The sequence below is a fragment of the Xyrauchen texanus genome, chromosome 5 (genome assembly GCF_025860055.1).
Source record: "Xyrauchen texanus isolate HMW12.3.18 chromosome 5, RBS_HiC_50CHRs, whole genome shotgun sequence".
Classification (NCBI taxonomy): Eukaryota; Metazoa; Chordata; class Actinopteri; order Cypriniformes; family Catostomidae; genus Xyrauchen; species Xyrauchen texanus.
Window position 1 is genome coordinate 20,409,339 of NC_068280.1, and position 15,451 is coordinate 20,424,789.

Sequence of the window (15,451 nt, forward strand, 5' to 3'; positions counted from 1 at the left end):
ACCACGATGCACCTGGAAACTTGCAGGGGGCTTTAGAGCCACGCGATGTGTGCCATAGTGCCATGCGTGCCTCTGGTCTGGAACCAGTGCTGTAGCGGTCTCATATGCATCAACCCGAGTGCTGTGACCGCTGCTGAGGATGTCATATGCCCCAGGAGCCTCTGAAAATATTTCAGTGGGACCAGCATTTGCCGCCTTCAGGCAGTCCAGCACCGACTGAGCACCCTCGTTCATGAGGCGCGCTATCATTGACACAGAGTCTAACTCAATCCTGAGAAAAGAGATGCTCTGAACCTGAGAGAGCTTGCTCTTTTCCCATTTCCTCCCGAAGCCCTAGATGGCTGAGGTGGGTGAGCACCAGGTCCCTGTGTGTGCACAGTAACTCTCGAGGGTGTGCTAGAGTCAGCCAGTCATCAAGGTAGTTTAGTATGCGGATGCCCACTTCCCTTAATGGGGCAAAGGCTGCCTCCGTGACCACACGAAATGCTGGATGCATGTCAAAATATGCTTCTGCATCAGCATCTTGAAAGGGAGTCTGTGCAAGGATCGGTTCAGAACTCGCAGGTTCAAGATTGGACGCAGCCCACCGCCCTTCTTGGGAACGATGAAATAAGGGCTGTAAAACCCCTCTCTCACCTTGGATGGAGGAACATGCTCAATCACGTCCTTCTGAAGGAGGACCGCAATCTCTGCCCGGAGTATGGTGGCACTCTTGTCCTTCACTTACGTGAAGAGAACGCGGCAGAATCGGGGCGGACGCAAATTTAAACGCATAGCTGAGTCAGATGGTTCTGGCCAACCAGCGTGACGGGTTGGAAAGCAATAACCACACGTCCAAACTCCAGGCAAGGGGCACTAGGGGAAGGATCGCATCCAACGTTCCTGGAGGTGGGGCCTCGCAGTGGGGGGGAGCGGGGGGGCGCCCTCCGATGCAGCGATCGACATCTCATCTGGTTCATGAGCGCCAGAAGAGCAAGGCTGGTGGTGAGGCAAGCCAGCGTCATACCAGTTTTGGACAGAAGCAAATGAGCGTATTGGGGAGTGGGCAGTTCGTGGGGATTTACCCAGCAGAGCCATACTCACTGAAGCCCCCATATCACCTCCGGTGTCAGCCGAGGCGGTCTCCTACCTGTAGGTAGGAGGAGCCGCGAGGGGGACAGCCGAAGTGGCTTTTTCCTTGTAATCACATGGCCAGCTGAATACCACTCACTTAATCTCAGTAACCATCCTGTTATTTGACACTTTCACTCATTGATTAAAGTAATCATAGCTGACTGTGAAAACAAAATTTCTACAATGTCATCGGAAACTGAAAACTATTCATTTTAAATTACGCTGCATCCCCGCCACTAAGTGTCAGTGTAAGTCCAAGATGACACAAAGACAAAAGTTACAGAATGCACCTTTAATATGCAGATACAACTTTAAGTAAGCAATTGATAGGTTAATTTTCTCGAAAACTGTAAGCACTGTCTTTCTGTGGTGATCGGAAGATTGCTCCGTTTGTTTTGATTGACCAGCTTAGAAACGCCCCAACAACGTTAGTCAACCAATGCGTGAGTTGGACTATCACTTTGTTTGACCAATGATAGACGGGGGCATATTCAGAAAGCTGGTTAATGTTAGTCTCACAGAGTCAGCATAATGTCCGGTCAACTTTTTTGCTTATTGCAAAATAGTCTAAAGACAACTTTTTAATTACATTTTTTTATTGATTCCATCTACAAGACAATTAACACAACATAAAATACGGAATCAGTTATATAAATTCAACACCTCCCACTAAAACAATCCCCCACCTGACACAAACACGCACTACAGTGGTCACTTAAATAAAACATAAAAATAAAAAACATAAAAAATATATATTTTCAAAAAACAAGAATGCACATACACATCAAAAAAAAAAATTAAATCCCTCTCCACTGTCCCTCCCTGAAAATACAATTTCCATACAATTTCTTAAGATTTACTATTACTACGACTTGTCATGAGACCGAGTTGCCTGCCAGGAAGATGTGAACTGAATGACCACATTTCAGTTTCATTCATGATGTTTGAAGAGGCTGGTAAATCTGAAATCTCATTCCAATAATAGTCTATCAGTCTCAACAGACAACACCACATTAATTAGTTGAAAATTTGTGTATACTTATGTGTTTTTCCAAAAGCAATAACTACAGATTATTTCATGGGCATACCTCTACAAGTGGAATTTGCATTTGTGATTGAGAAAGTCCCATTTTCTTACTAGGCCCTCCAAAAAATAAATAACAAAATTACCTTTCAAAGATTCAAGACCACAAACCCAGCTAACTTTGGCAAATCCAGTGAGTGCTGTAGTAGTCATCCCTTGCACACACTCATTGAAACATGAGTGTGTGCGAGGTATCTTGTAAGCACGACTTTGCTTGCTGGAGGATTGACAAAAACTTTTGTATCCTGACCCAAAAAATGGTATTGTAAATGGTACGTGGGTGGGATGTTTGAGGCTGAGACTAGGTTAAGGTGGCTTGTCATTGAGCAGATGCTAAAATAACTTGCAGTATGCAAATTGTGGGGATAGTTAATCTATTGCAATCTGGATTTAAGTGCATTATTCATGAGCAGAAGGGTGATAGGCTACTCTCAGTAAATATCTGGTTAACAGGTCTAACCCCCAGTATCTATCTTGCAATAAACCTAACCTGGTATTTGCATCTCAAGCTCAGAGGTTCATTAGATGCAACACAAAAAGTGTCAGTACTGTTAGTACAAAGATGTTATAATTAAATGCCTAACCAAAACTTAACCCTGGAGAACCCACGGGGTCAAATTTGGCCGCTGTTAATTGCTGCTACCCAAAATGAACAAAAAAATAAAAATTGTCAAATTTAACTTCAAAAGCCCACAGTGCCACTTCCGGCCCCTGCATAGAGACACCTAGTGGATGAATATTGAACTCACAAGTGCCAGAGTGGTAGTAACAAGATGGCTGACCACATGCTGTTTTGTTGAGCTGGAAACCTATCCGAACAAAATCGTCTTCTCAGCAAACCAGCGGTTGGTAAAATTGTGTATTTTTTGTTAATCTATTTAGTATTAGATTGCAGAATGCCTAGAAGTATGATTTATATTATTTTTGGATAAATTAGCGACTCTGAGCTAGTTCAAAAAACGATGGGCCAAAAATGACCCTCTGGGTGTATGGGTTAAACAAATGTCGGGTCAAAAATGACCCTTTGGTTCTTTGAGTGACTTTGATGGAGAATGGTGACAGTCCTGTATTTGGCTAAAGCCTTGAAATAATATCATTTGTATAATATATTTTACTAAGTTACCTCAGTAGTACAGGGCCAGAGACTAATAAAGCAGTATATATTTTCAGGGAGTATGGCCGCTCCCTTTTCAGGACAGGGAAAGCATCAGAGAAAGATCACTGTCATACAAGTATTGGAGCAACTTGAAGCTGATGATAGTGACTTTGGCCCTGAATTGGACAGCGATAGCGATTCTGATGAATTGTTTCAACCGCATGAAAGTGATGGTAGTGAATCTTCTGCCCAAGACAGTGACTCGTCCAATGACTCGTCCAGTGATGAAGATGTGCCGTTTGCCGAGACTGCTAGCCCACAGATGGAGCCAAATCGTGCCGCAAAAACGTACAGTTGGCGAAAGAAAGGCTTTGAGTTGCCTGATGTGAACTTTCAAGGTGAACAGGTTGAGTCGTACCAGGATGCCACGACAGACACGCCACTGGTTTACTTTCGACGCTTTGTTTCCCTTGATATGTTGGAAAATATTGTTGAGCATACCAATCAATACAGTGTTCAAAAGCATGGGAAATGTGTAAAGGAGATAGAACAAGTTCTAGGAATGTATTTTAGGATGGGATTAGTTCAAATGTCTGGAGTACGTCAGTACTGGGAAAGTGAAGTTCGTTATGGGCCTGTGGCAGACGTAATGAGTCGCAACCGATTCAACCTGCTACTCTCTGTCATCCACTTTGTAGACAACGAAATGGCCAGTGAAGAAGTAAAAAAGGATCGACTTTGGAAACTGAGACCATTTTTGGATTCTTTTCGGAGACAATGTCTGACTATAACTCCTCGCCAAAAACAGTCCATCGATGAGATGATGGTGCCGTACAAAGGGAAATGTGGTTGCATAAGGCAGTACATCAAAGGGAAGCCACATCCGTGGGGATTCAAAGTGTGGACGCGCTGCTGTGTCACTGGCCTCCTGCACGACTTTGACATATATCAGGGAAAAGGTGGTGGCAATGAACAAAAAGGGAAGAGTCAGTTGGGAGTTGGTGGCGACATTGTGGTGAAGCTATGCGAATCGCTTGCAGAGAAAGTACATTTCCTGATTTTCGCTGACAATTTCTTCACTTCGATGCCCCTCATTGAGAAATTATTGGCAAAGGGAATCTACTACACAGGAACTGTGCGAAAAAACCGTATGTCGAAGTGCAACCTGATAACGGACGAAGACCTGTCCAAGAAAGGCTGTGGATCCTATGATTATCGAATCGAGTCCAACACCAACACTGTTTGTTTGAAATAGCAAGACACGAAAGCAGTCAGTTTGATGTCAACATATGCTGGACCAGAGCCTTTTGCAAAAGCTCGGCGCTGGGACAAGTCCAAAAAAGAGTACACCAACATTGATCAGCCGAATATCATCAAGGAGTACAACGCTTCCATGGGAGGAGTAGACATGCTGGATGCGCATCTTGCACGCTGTAAATTTCGCATCAGGACCCGCCACTGGTATATGATACTTTTCTGGCATTTCTTGTCTGTTGCGGTGATCAACGCATGGCTTCTTTACCAGCATGACTGTGAGGCACAGGGAATCACTGGATCGAAAGTACTCAAACTTCGCAAGTTTCAGGGTTTGGTTGCTCAAGGCTTGGTTGAAGTTGGAACAGCAAGAAGGCGGGGTAGGCCACCAACTCCTGGCCGCTCCTCCCCGCCACCACCAAGATTTGTTCGAGTTTACAGGTGAAACTCGAAAAATTAGAATATCGTGCAAAAGTTCATTAATTTCAGTAATTCAACTTAAAAGGTGAAACTAATATATTATATAGACTCATTACAAGCAAAGTAAGATATTTCAAGCCTTTATTTGATATAATTTTGATGATTATGGCTTACAGCTTATGAAAACCCCAAATTCAGAATCTCAGAAAATTTGAATATTACATGAAATCAATAAAAAAAGGATTTTAAATACAGAAATGTCGGCCCTCTGAAAAGTATAATCATGCATATGTACTCAGTACTTGGTTTGGGCCCCTTTTGCATTAATTACTGCCTCAATGCGGCGTGGCATGGATGCTATCAGCCTGTGGCACTGCTGAGGTGTTATGGAAGACCAAGATGCTTCAATAGCGGCCTTCAGCTCTTCTGCATTGTTTGGTCTCATGTCTCTCATCTTTCTCTTGGCAATGCCCCATAGATTCTCTATGGGGTTCAGGTCAAGCGAGTTTGCTGGCCAATCAAGCACAGTAATACCATGGTCATTGAACCAGGTTTTGGTACTTTTGGCAGTGTGGGCAGGTGCCAAGTCCTGCTGGAAAATGAAGTCAGCATCTCCATAAAGCTTGTCTGCTGAAGGAAGCATGAAGTGCTCTAAAATGTCCCGGTAGACAGCTGCGTTGACTCTGGACTTAATAAAGCACAGTGGACCAACACCAGCCGATGACATGGCTCCCCAAACCAACACAGACTGTGGAAACTTCACACTGGACTTCAAGCATCTTGGATTGTGTGCTTCTCCATTCTTCCTCCAGACTGTGGGACCTTGGTTTCCAAATGAGATGCAAAATTTGCTCTCATCAGAAAAGAGGACTTTGGACCACTGAGCAACAGACCAGTTCTTTTTTTCTTTAGTCCAGGTAAGACGTTTGACATTTGAAGCCCATGTCCAGGACCCGTCTGTGTGTGGTGGCTCTTGATGCAGTAACTCCAGCCTCAGTCCACTCCTTTTGAAGCTCCCCCACACATTTGAATGGCCTTTTCCTGACAATCCTCTCCAGGCTACGGTCATCCCTGCTGCTTGTGCACCTTTTTCTTCCACACTTTTCCCTTCCACTTAACTTTCTATTAATGTGCTTTGATACAGCACTTTGAGAACATCCAACTTCTTTTGCAATTACCTTTTGAGGCTTTCCCTCCTTGTGGAGGGTGTCAATGATGGTTTTCTGCACAGCTGTCAGGTCAGCAGTCTTCCCCATGATTGTGAATTCAACCGAACCAGACTGAGAGACCATTTAAAGGCTCAGGAACCCTTTGCAGGTGTTTAGCTGATTAGAGTGTGACACTTTGAGCCTACAATACTGAACCTTTTCACAATATTCTAATTTTCTGAGATTCTGAATTTGGGGTTTTCATAAGCTGTAAGCCATAATCATCAAAATTATATCAAATAAAGGCTTGAAATATCTTACTTTGCTTGTAATGAGTCTATATAATATATTAGTTTCACCTTTTAAGTTGAATTACTGAAATTAATGAACTTTTGCACGATATTCAAATTTTTCGAGTTTCACTTGTATAAGAGTGCAGATGTTCGTTTCGACCAAATCGCCCATTGACCTGTCAAGGAGGAAAATCGCAGTCGATGTGCTGTGTGCAAGGACCTCAAAACTGAAATGCACTGTGAAAAATGTGCAGTTCCTCTCTGCATCAACAAAATAAGAAATTGTTTCAAAGACTACCACAATGTCTAGTGTGAGTTCCTCTCTCTAGCAGAACAGATTTTTGGATAAGCAAAGACCAATGGTGTTAGTTCTTTTCAGGTAGTGATATTGGCCTTGTGTTCTTGTTTCCATTGGCCAAAGTGTTTGTACATTTGAAATCCAGTTCTAACATGCAACAAATAAAGTTAAAAAAAACAAAAAAACATTGTTAAATGTAGCTGTGTGGTTGACTGATTATTTTCCTAAATTTAAAATAGTTTGCATTGACAGTGTTTGTTATTGTGATTCTTTGAAATGATACGCCTAAAGCCCAATGGGTCAAATTTGGCCCTAATCCTAAATTAGGGAATAAAGGGTTAAAATTAAAAAAGTGGATATTTTGGTGTTCAGTGAACTTATAGCAGTAATTTAATGCATAGTTCATAATTTTCCAAAGAAGAAAAGGGTTCTTGGGTTCTCCAGGGTTAAACGTAAACAGCATAGTCAGACTGCAAAATTCACCACAATTTTATATGTTAGCTGGATGGAAGTGTCCCAGTGGAATAGTTTTTGTACTGATATGCCTGCCTTTTTGGTGTGTTGAGTAACCACATGTGACATGCTAGACAGTCAGAGTTAAAATTGTTGGATCTGACAACCACCTCTGCTATGAATTTTAGCTTCTTTATCCACAGAATTTTGTTGCAACGAGTTCACAAGATTAATGCTATAAACAAACTGCTGTAGTTTGGTGCATAATCTGCCAGTGTTACATATTGCTTTGTGTGTAACCAGATATAGTTCATCACATTAAAAGGATAGTTCACCCAAAAATGAAAATTCTCTCATAATTTACTCAATTTCATGCCATCACAGATGTGTATGGCCTTCTTTTTTCTGCTGAACACAAACAAATATATTGTCTTCACAATACAAGTGAATGGGGCCAGACTCCAAAAACCACATAAAGGAAGCATAAAAGTAATCCATAAGATTCCAGTGGTTTACGATATGTCTTCTGAAGCAATTCAAGTCCTTTTTTTTTTTTTTACTATAAATCTCCACTTTCAGAATGAGACATATAGTAAAAAATGCTTAAATATTGATGTTTCTCACCAACACCAATCATATAGCTTCTAAAGAGCACTGATGGATTACTTTTATGTTTTTTAGCACTGGGGCCTGATGGATTACTTTTTTGGAGCTTGAAATGTCTTGTCACCATTCACTTGCATTGTATGGACTTACAGAGCCAAGAGATTTTTCTAAAAATCTTTGTTTGTGTTCAGCAGAAGAAAGAAAGTCATACACATCAGGGATGGCTTGAAATAAGTCAATGATGAGATAATTGTCATTTGTGGGTGACCTTTCCCTTTAAATATAAACATGTCCTACTAATGCTACATATAGTTAAGTAAAGACATTCATACATAGTGTGGCTTAAGTTTGCAAATACGTTTTGGGGCCACTGTATGTGAAGCAATACAGCAATAAGTGCATCTTGATTAGAGACCATTTGAAACCATAACATGGATGATTTGTCCATACCTCATGAAAGGTAATGATTTCACAGGTGTTTCAGGCGTTGTTGCTAGGCAATGTTGATGTAAATGGTAACAGGGATGACACAAACAAGACAGACAAGTTTATCCATTGGTCAATGGTAGAGAAACACTTTCATGTGAATGACATACCATTATTTAGTTTTATGGTTACTCCCTCTTGCTAATTACCAGTAATACCACTGAGCAACACAGTTGTGTATCATTACAAAATAGCTTGTTAATCGTGTTAATACCATGTGTTCTCAGTTTTGATATTCTAAAATGTATGAGAATATAAAATATAGCCCATGGACGTAACATTGGCAGTGCTATTCGCAACGGCTTTTGTGTGATATGACAATGATTTTTAAGCTGAAGTTGCTGGCAGTGGTGCAAATATTTAAACGTTTAATAACTGTTCCTTGCTTTGGGGAATGCAATGCTCTTACTTAGTCAACAAGAATAATTTGGCTGGCTATTGATGTTTTCTTGTCTCAGAAGCAAAATGGCCATTAGCCTGCTCAGAATATGTAAATTGCCACAATATGTCTGTTAATAATAAGTTTATTAACAATTCCTAGAAGTCGTATGACAACACTGTTGTTCTTTAGCAATGCAATTTAACCATTATCTCTTCCATTAATAAGTAGAGATTTATGCAGTAAGATAATTATTAGGAGTGTTTGGTTCAGCAGTAATTACTCTTTTCCCACTAGGCTTTTTTTTCTCTGTCATTAAGTGGAATCACATGGGCACACACCCCCACAGCCCTCATTTAAATGCTCTCCATATATATAGCCTCTTATAACGAGCTGTTTAGTACAAGAAATGTCTGATCCATTCGACCCCCATTACTCAAAATTTTGTGTCTGGAATTTGCCACGAGTTTCAAATGTCTTTAAAAAAAATACATTTTTTAATAAAAATTTTGTGATATTTCTTTATGTGTTGGAAATATATGACACGGTTATGCTTCTGTTAAAATATTATAAAACGTATTACAACTGTAAGACTCTAACCTCAATACAAATAAATGTTTTAGAGGAGAATTTATTTAAAATTCAAATTTATATTACATCTAAATTAGCATAGCATTATCATTATAATATCAGGTAATCACTTTCTTAAATGTATTTATTCTTCCACGAGAGTGTATTTGATAGACTTGCATCTCTTCATATTGGCACACAAACAATCCTCTCTTTATAGCATAGCATTTAATTGTTTTTAGGATGAAGAACACTTGTCTCCAAGGTCTGAGTGAATTATACAGTCATGAATAAAAATATCAACACCTGCAGAAAAGTCAATATCAAGATTCAATTGCCTTATTATTACCAGTGTTTCTGATCGATCAGAAGTTGTCAAGCAACAGTGCTGTCATTTTAACATATCTGTACTACATTTCTATTATTCTGTTTAACCAGGTAAATTACATGTTGCTTTTTTATATGTTGGGTTGGAAAGAGTAAATCCAGGATTTTGTGGAAGGAAAAGTTTTCCTCTGGGATATCCATGACTTTCATTTCTAAATCTGGCACAGCCGTATGATGAGATAGAGGAAACAAAATGAGAAGAGATGGACAGATTGATTTAAATTTACCTGCTTTGAACTTTAAGAGTAAGTTATTTTTCTTCATTTTTTTTTTGGCTGGCAGGGAGCACCAGGGAGTTGGAATATGGAAGTATTTGTGTGTGGGTGGCCAGCATTTGCCTCTGAGTCATGCACAATTGTTATTGCATCTCCAGACTTTCAAGGAGGCCGGAAGGATTGTACTGTGCCTCTTGTGTCTCTCTGTGAAATGAAGTGAAAATGTAAGGGTGACACATTTTCCATAATCCTCAAAGGACTCCTACACAAGTGGCAGTTTCTGGGTTTGAAGTCGTTAAGCTGTTAAACTGAGATAAATGCTTTTGAACTACCATAACCAGAAAAATCTTTATATCATCTAATACTTAAGTGTCAAGTATTGTTCTTATTGAGACACAGGATTAAGGTCAGAGAAATACACTCACTAAGAACTTTATTAGGAACACTATTGTCCTAATAAATTGCCCTTCTGCTTTTGTAGCTCATCCAACTCAAGGTTCGATATGTTGTGTATTCTGAGATGCTATTCCGTTCACTACAATTGTAGAGAGGGGTTAGCTGATTTACTGTAGCCTTTGTCAGCTCGAACTAGTCTGGCCATTCTCCATTGACCTCGCTCATCAACAACGTGTCTGCGTTACTGACACTCACTGGATGTTTTTTGTTTTTGGCACCATTCTGAGCAAACTCTAGAATCCCAAGAGATCAGCAGTTAAAGAAATACCAGCCCATCTGGCACCAACAATCATGCATGGTCAAAATCACTGAGATCAATTTTTTTTCCCCATTCTGATGGTTGGTGTGAACAGTAACTGAAGCTCCTGACCCATATCTGCATGATTTTTTGCATTGCACCACTGCCACATAATTGGCTGATTAGATAATCGTATGAATAAGTAGGTGTACATGGTACCTAATAAAGTGGCCAGTGAGTTTAAGTCCAACATTAAGTTTAACAGTAAATCTTAACTGCCTTTAAAGGCTGTCGTGTAATTTGATGTTGTGGGGACTTTAAGTGCAATTCAGTGCAATTACGTTATTTACAAGAAGGTTCTATTTGTTAACATTAGTAAATGCATTATAGATATAATTTACTAACAATGAAAAATATTTTTTTTTACATAATTTATTAATTGTTAGTTAATAAAAATACAATTGTTCATTGTTAGTTCATAGTGCATTAACGAATGTTAATAAATACATCTTTTGATTTTAAAAATGTATTACTATGTTTAAATAGTTAAGATCAAATTAACTAAAGTTGAAATGGAACCTTATTTAAAGTTTTACCATAATTAGGCACGAAGCTATGGAATGATATTCCGGACATTATTCAAAAGGAATTGCAAATTGTATTTGCAATTGCGTTTTCAATTTGTGGACGCATAAAATGTGACATAATCCAAACGCAATTGCAAATCGCGCATTACGGTTTGCATTTTCGTTTAAGCGAACGCACAGTGACTGCCAAATTTCAAATGGAAAAGCAAAATCCGTTTGCAACTGTGTTTCCCATATCTTACGAGTTTTGGCCCTGTCATATTTAAATAGCAATTTCAATTACCACGTCTGCTTTTTCACTTTCTCAGCGTCGCGTATGTAGCCAGCCAAAACTCAAATGGAATACTGTTTTTTTATTATTTTTTTTTTTTATTGCAATATTAACAAACAGAACAAGACGATACATACAAGAAATATAAACAATCTTTCAAAACAAAAGAGAAATTATGGTTCAGAAAGGAAAAGTTAAGAGAGGAAATGTGAAAGAAATTTAAATATATTCAACAATAGTCTAAAAAGAAAAGAGAGTAAGAGAAGAAAGAAAAAAAAAAAGAAGAGGGCACAAAAGAAAAAAACATTAAGAGAGAATATTAAACATGGCACTAATTCTGGATGTTTTCATTGCTTTCTTGTTAACAGAAGTTGAAATTGTATTTAAATACATCTTCAATTCTTCTTTGAAAAAGCTAAAGTGGGGTTTACTTTTTATATATTTACATTTATGGATATGAAACTTTCCAATATATAAAAGAAGGTTTATACAAAAACATGCATTAATTAGATTCTTGTCTTTAACATAAAATCCAAAAAGAATGTGTCTATATGATAAAGAAAAGTTACATAAAACCTTTTGGACAATCAGAGCATCAATATTGTTCCAGAAAGACCGAGTAAAAAGACATTCCCAAAACAAATGATCAACAGTTTCAGAGGAGGCTTCACAAAAAGAGCAGGAAGTATCAATATCATTTCTAAATTTCTTTAAAAAAGTATTTAACTGGATAAAATCTATGAATAATTTTATAGGATATTTCTTTAACTTTATTAGTTAGAAAGAATTTCTGAGGAAGTGACCAAACATATGACCATTTAATATCATCAAACAGGTTATTCCAATAAGAAATGGAGGAAGGAATTGAAGTAACAGGGTCCAAAAATAATGACCTAATTTTATAATTGGATTTATGTATTGAAAAACAAACAGAACCAACCACAGTAGATTCAGGGCTAGGGGGAGAAACAGAAGTCACTGTAGCACTATTATTGTTTCTAAACAGCATACAGATTTCCAAAGAGATGGCCTTGAAAACTATATTAAATTCTTTACTAGATACTGGGAATTGGTATCCTGAAACAAAATCGGAATAATTAAATAAATTACCTTCACTATCAAATAGCTGGTTTACTAATATCACCCCATTATTGAACCAGTTTTAAAGAAATAAAGATTTCCTCTTATGAAGAATATTACAGTTGTTCTGTGGTATCCTACATTTCTGAAGATACTACATGTTCCAAATTAAAAAATTGTGTGGCGAGAAATTATGCTTGTAAATAAGTTTCCAAGCCATAAGCATCTGCTGATGATAATTGGAAAGTTTGACAGGAAGTTTATAATTGCACATTAAAAGAAAATGTATACCTCCTAATTGAGAAAAAAAATATCTTGGGATTATACTCCAAATAGAAGATTGATTGTGAAGGAAACGTTTAAGCCAATTAATTTTTAAGGTATTGTTAAGAGAATCAAAATCAATGAAATTTAAGCCACTTTTATTATAAGAATTCAAAATAACTGATTTTCTAATACTCAAATGGAATACTAATTCCCTTAGTATTTCCATTTCCGATGCCTTACACAGAAACCTGTCAAACAGGGTCAAGGGTGGGATTATGCTATGGGGCGTGTTTGTCTTGGGAAGTGACGTCACTCACAGTCGACAGTCAAGAGGTGATGCCCTGAATAGACACCGGTTTATCAAATCAAATCAAATCACTTTATTGTCACACTACCATGTACACAAGTGCAACAGTAGGTGAAATTCTTGTGTGCAGTTCCGAGCAACATAGCAGTCATGACAGTGACGAGACATATACCAATTAGCTACAGTAAACAACATACTTACACAAAACAATTTACAAGTCAAATGTACACATACTTACACAACACAATAATTATATACAATGTACAGTAAACAATACACACAATATACAATACAATAAGTAGGAGTATATGAAATATATATATACAGTGAGGAAAATAAGTATTTGAACACCCTGCTATTTTGCAAGTTCTCCCACTTAGAAATCATGGAGGGGTCTGAAACTGTCATCGTAGGTGCATGTCCACTGTGAGAGACATAATCTAAAAAAAAAAAATCCAGAAATCACAATGTATGATTTTTTAACTATTTATTTGTATGATACAGCTGCAAATAAGTATTTGAACACCTGAGAAAATCAATGTTAATATTTGGTACAGTAGCCTTTGTTTGCAATTACAGAGGTCAAACGTTTCCTGTAGTTTTTCACCAGGTTTGCACACACTGCAGGAGGGATTTTGGCCCACTCCTCCACACAGATCTTCTCTAGATCAGTCAGGTTTCTGGGCTGTCGCTGAGAAACACGGAGTTTGAGCTCCCTCCAAAGATTCTCTATTGGGTTTAGGTCTGGAGACTGGCTAGGCCACGCCAGAACCTTGATATGCTTCTTACAGAGCCACTCCTTGGTTATCCTGGCTGTGTGCTTCGGGTCATTGTCATGTTGGAAGACCCAGCCTCGACCCATTTTCAATGCTCTAACTGAGGGAAGGAGGTTGTTCCCCAAAATCTCGCAATACATGGCCCCAGTCATCCTCTCCTTAATACAGTGCAGTCGCCCTGTCCCATGTGCAGAAAAACACCCCCAAAGCATGATGCTACCACCCCCATGCTTCATAGTAGGGATGGTGTTCTTGGGATGGTACTCATCATTCTTCTTCCTCCAAACACGGTTAGTGGAATTATGACCAAAAAGTTCTATTTTGGTCTCATCTGACCACATGACTTTCTCCCATGACTCCTCTGAATCATCCAAATGGTCATTGGCAAACTTAAGACGGGCCTTGACATGTGCTGGTTTAAGCAGAGGAACCTTCCGTGCCATGCATGATTTGACAGGAAGTTTATAATTGCACATTAAAAGAAAATGTATACCTCCTAATTGAGAAAAAAAATATCTTGGGATTATACTCCAAATAGAAGATTGATTGTGAAGGAAACGTTTAAGCCAATTAATTTTTAAGGTATTGTTAAGAGAATCAAAATCAATGAAATTTAAGCCACTTTTATTATAAGAATTCAAAATAACTGATTTTCTAATACTCAAATGGAATACTAATTCCCTTAGTATTTCCATTTCCGATGCCTTACACAGAAACCTGTCAAACAGGGTCAAGGGTGGGATTATGCTATGGGGCGTGTTTGTCTTGGGAAGTGACGTCACTCACAGTCGACAGTCAAGAGGTGATGCCCTGAATAGACACCGGTTTATCAAATCAAATCAAATCACTTTATTGTCACACTACCATGTACACAAGTGCAACAGTAGGTGAAATTCTTGTGTGCAGTTCCGAGCAACATAGCAGTCATGACAGTGACGAGACATATACCAATTAGCTACAGTAAACAACATACTTACACAAAACAATTTACAAGTCAAATGTACACATACTTACACAACACAATAATTATATACAATGTACAGTAAACAATACACACAATATACAATACAATAAGTAGGAGTATATGAAATATATATATACAGTGAGGAAAATAAGTATTTGAACACCCTGCTATTTTGCAAGTTCTCCCACTTAGAAATCATGGAGGGTCTGAAACTGTCATCGTAGGTGCATGTCCACTGTGAGAGACATAATCTAAAAAAAAAATCCAGAAATCACAATGTATGATTTTTTAACTATTTATTTGTATGATACAGCTGCAAATAAGTATTTGAACACCTGAGAAAATCAATGTTAATATTTGGTACAGTAGCCTTTGTTTGCAATTACAGAGGTCAAACGTTTCCTGTAGTTTTTCACCAGGTTTGCACACACTGCAGGAGGGATTTTGGCCCACTCCTCCACACAGATCTTCTCTAGATCAGTCAGGTTTCTGGGCTGTCGCTGAGAAACACGGAGTTTGAGCTCCCTCCAAAGATTCTCTATTGGGTTTAGGTCTGGAGACTGGCTAGGCCACGCCAGAACCTTGATATGCTTCTTACAGAGCCACTCCTTGGTTATCCTGGCTGTGTGCTTCGGGTCATTGTCATGTTGGAAGACCCAGCCTCGACCCATTTTCAATGCTCTAACTGAGGGAAGGAGGTTGT

At 38.7% G+C, this 15,451-nt stretch overlaps 1 protein-coding gene across 1 annotated transcript; it reads left to right on the plus strand.

Annotated features, from left to right (window-relative positions):
- The first annotated feature begins 3,372 nt into the window (after positions 1 to 3,372).
- Positions 3,373 to 4,548, plus strand: LOC127643504 (piggyBac transposable element-derived protein 3-like). The gene has a single exon (XM_052126305.1). It carries the CDS (start codon positions 3,373 to 3,375, stop codon positions 4,546 to 4,548), a length of 1,176 nt encoding a protein of 391 aa, XP_051982265.1.
- The last annotated feature ends 10,903 nt before the right edge of the window (positions 4,549 to 15,451 follow it).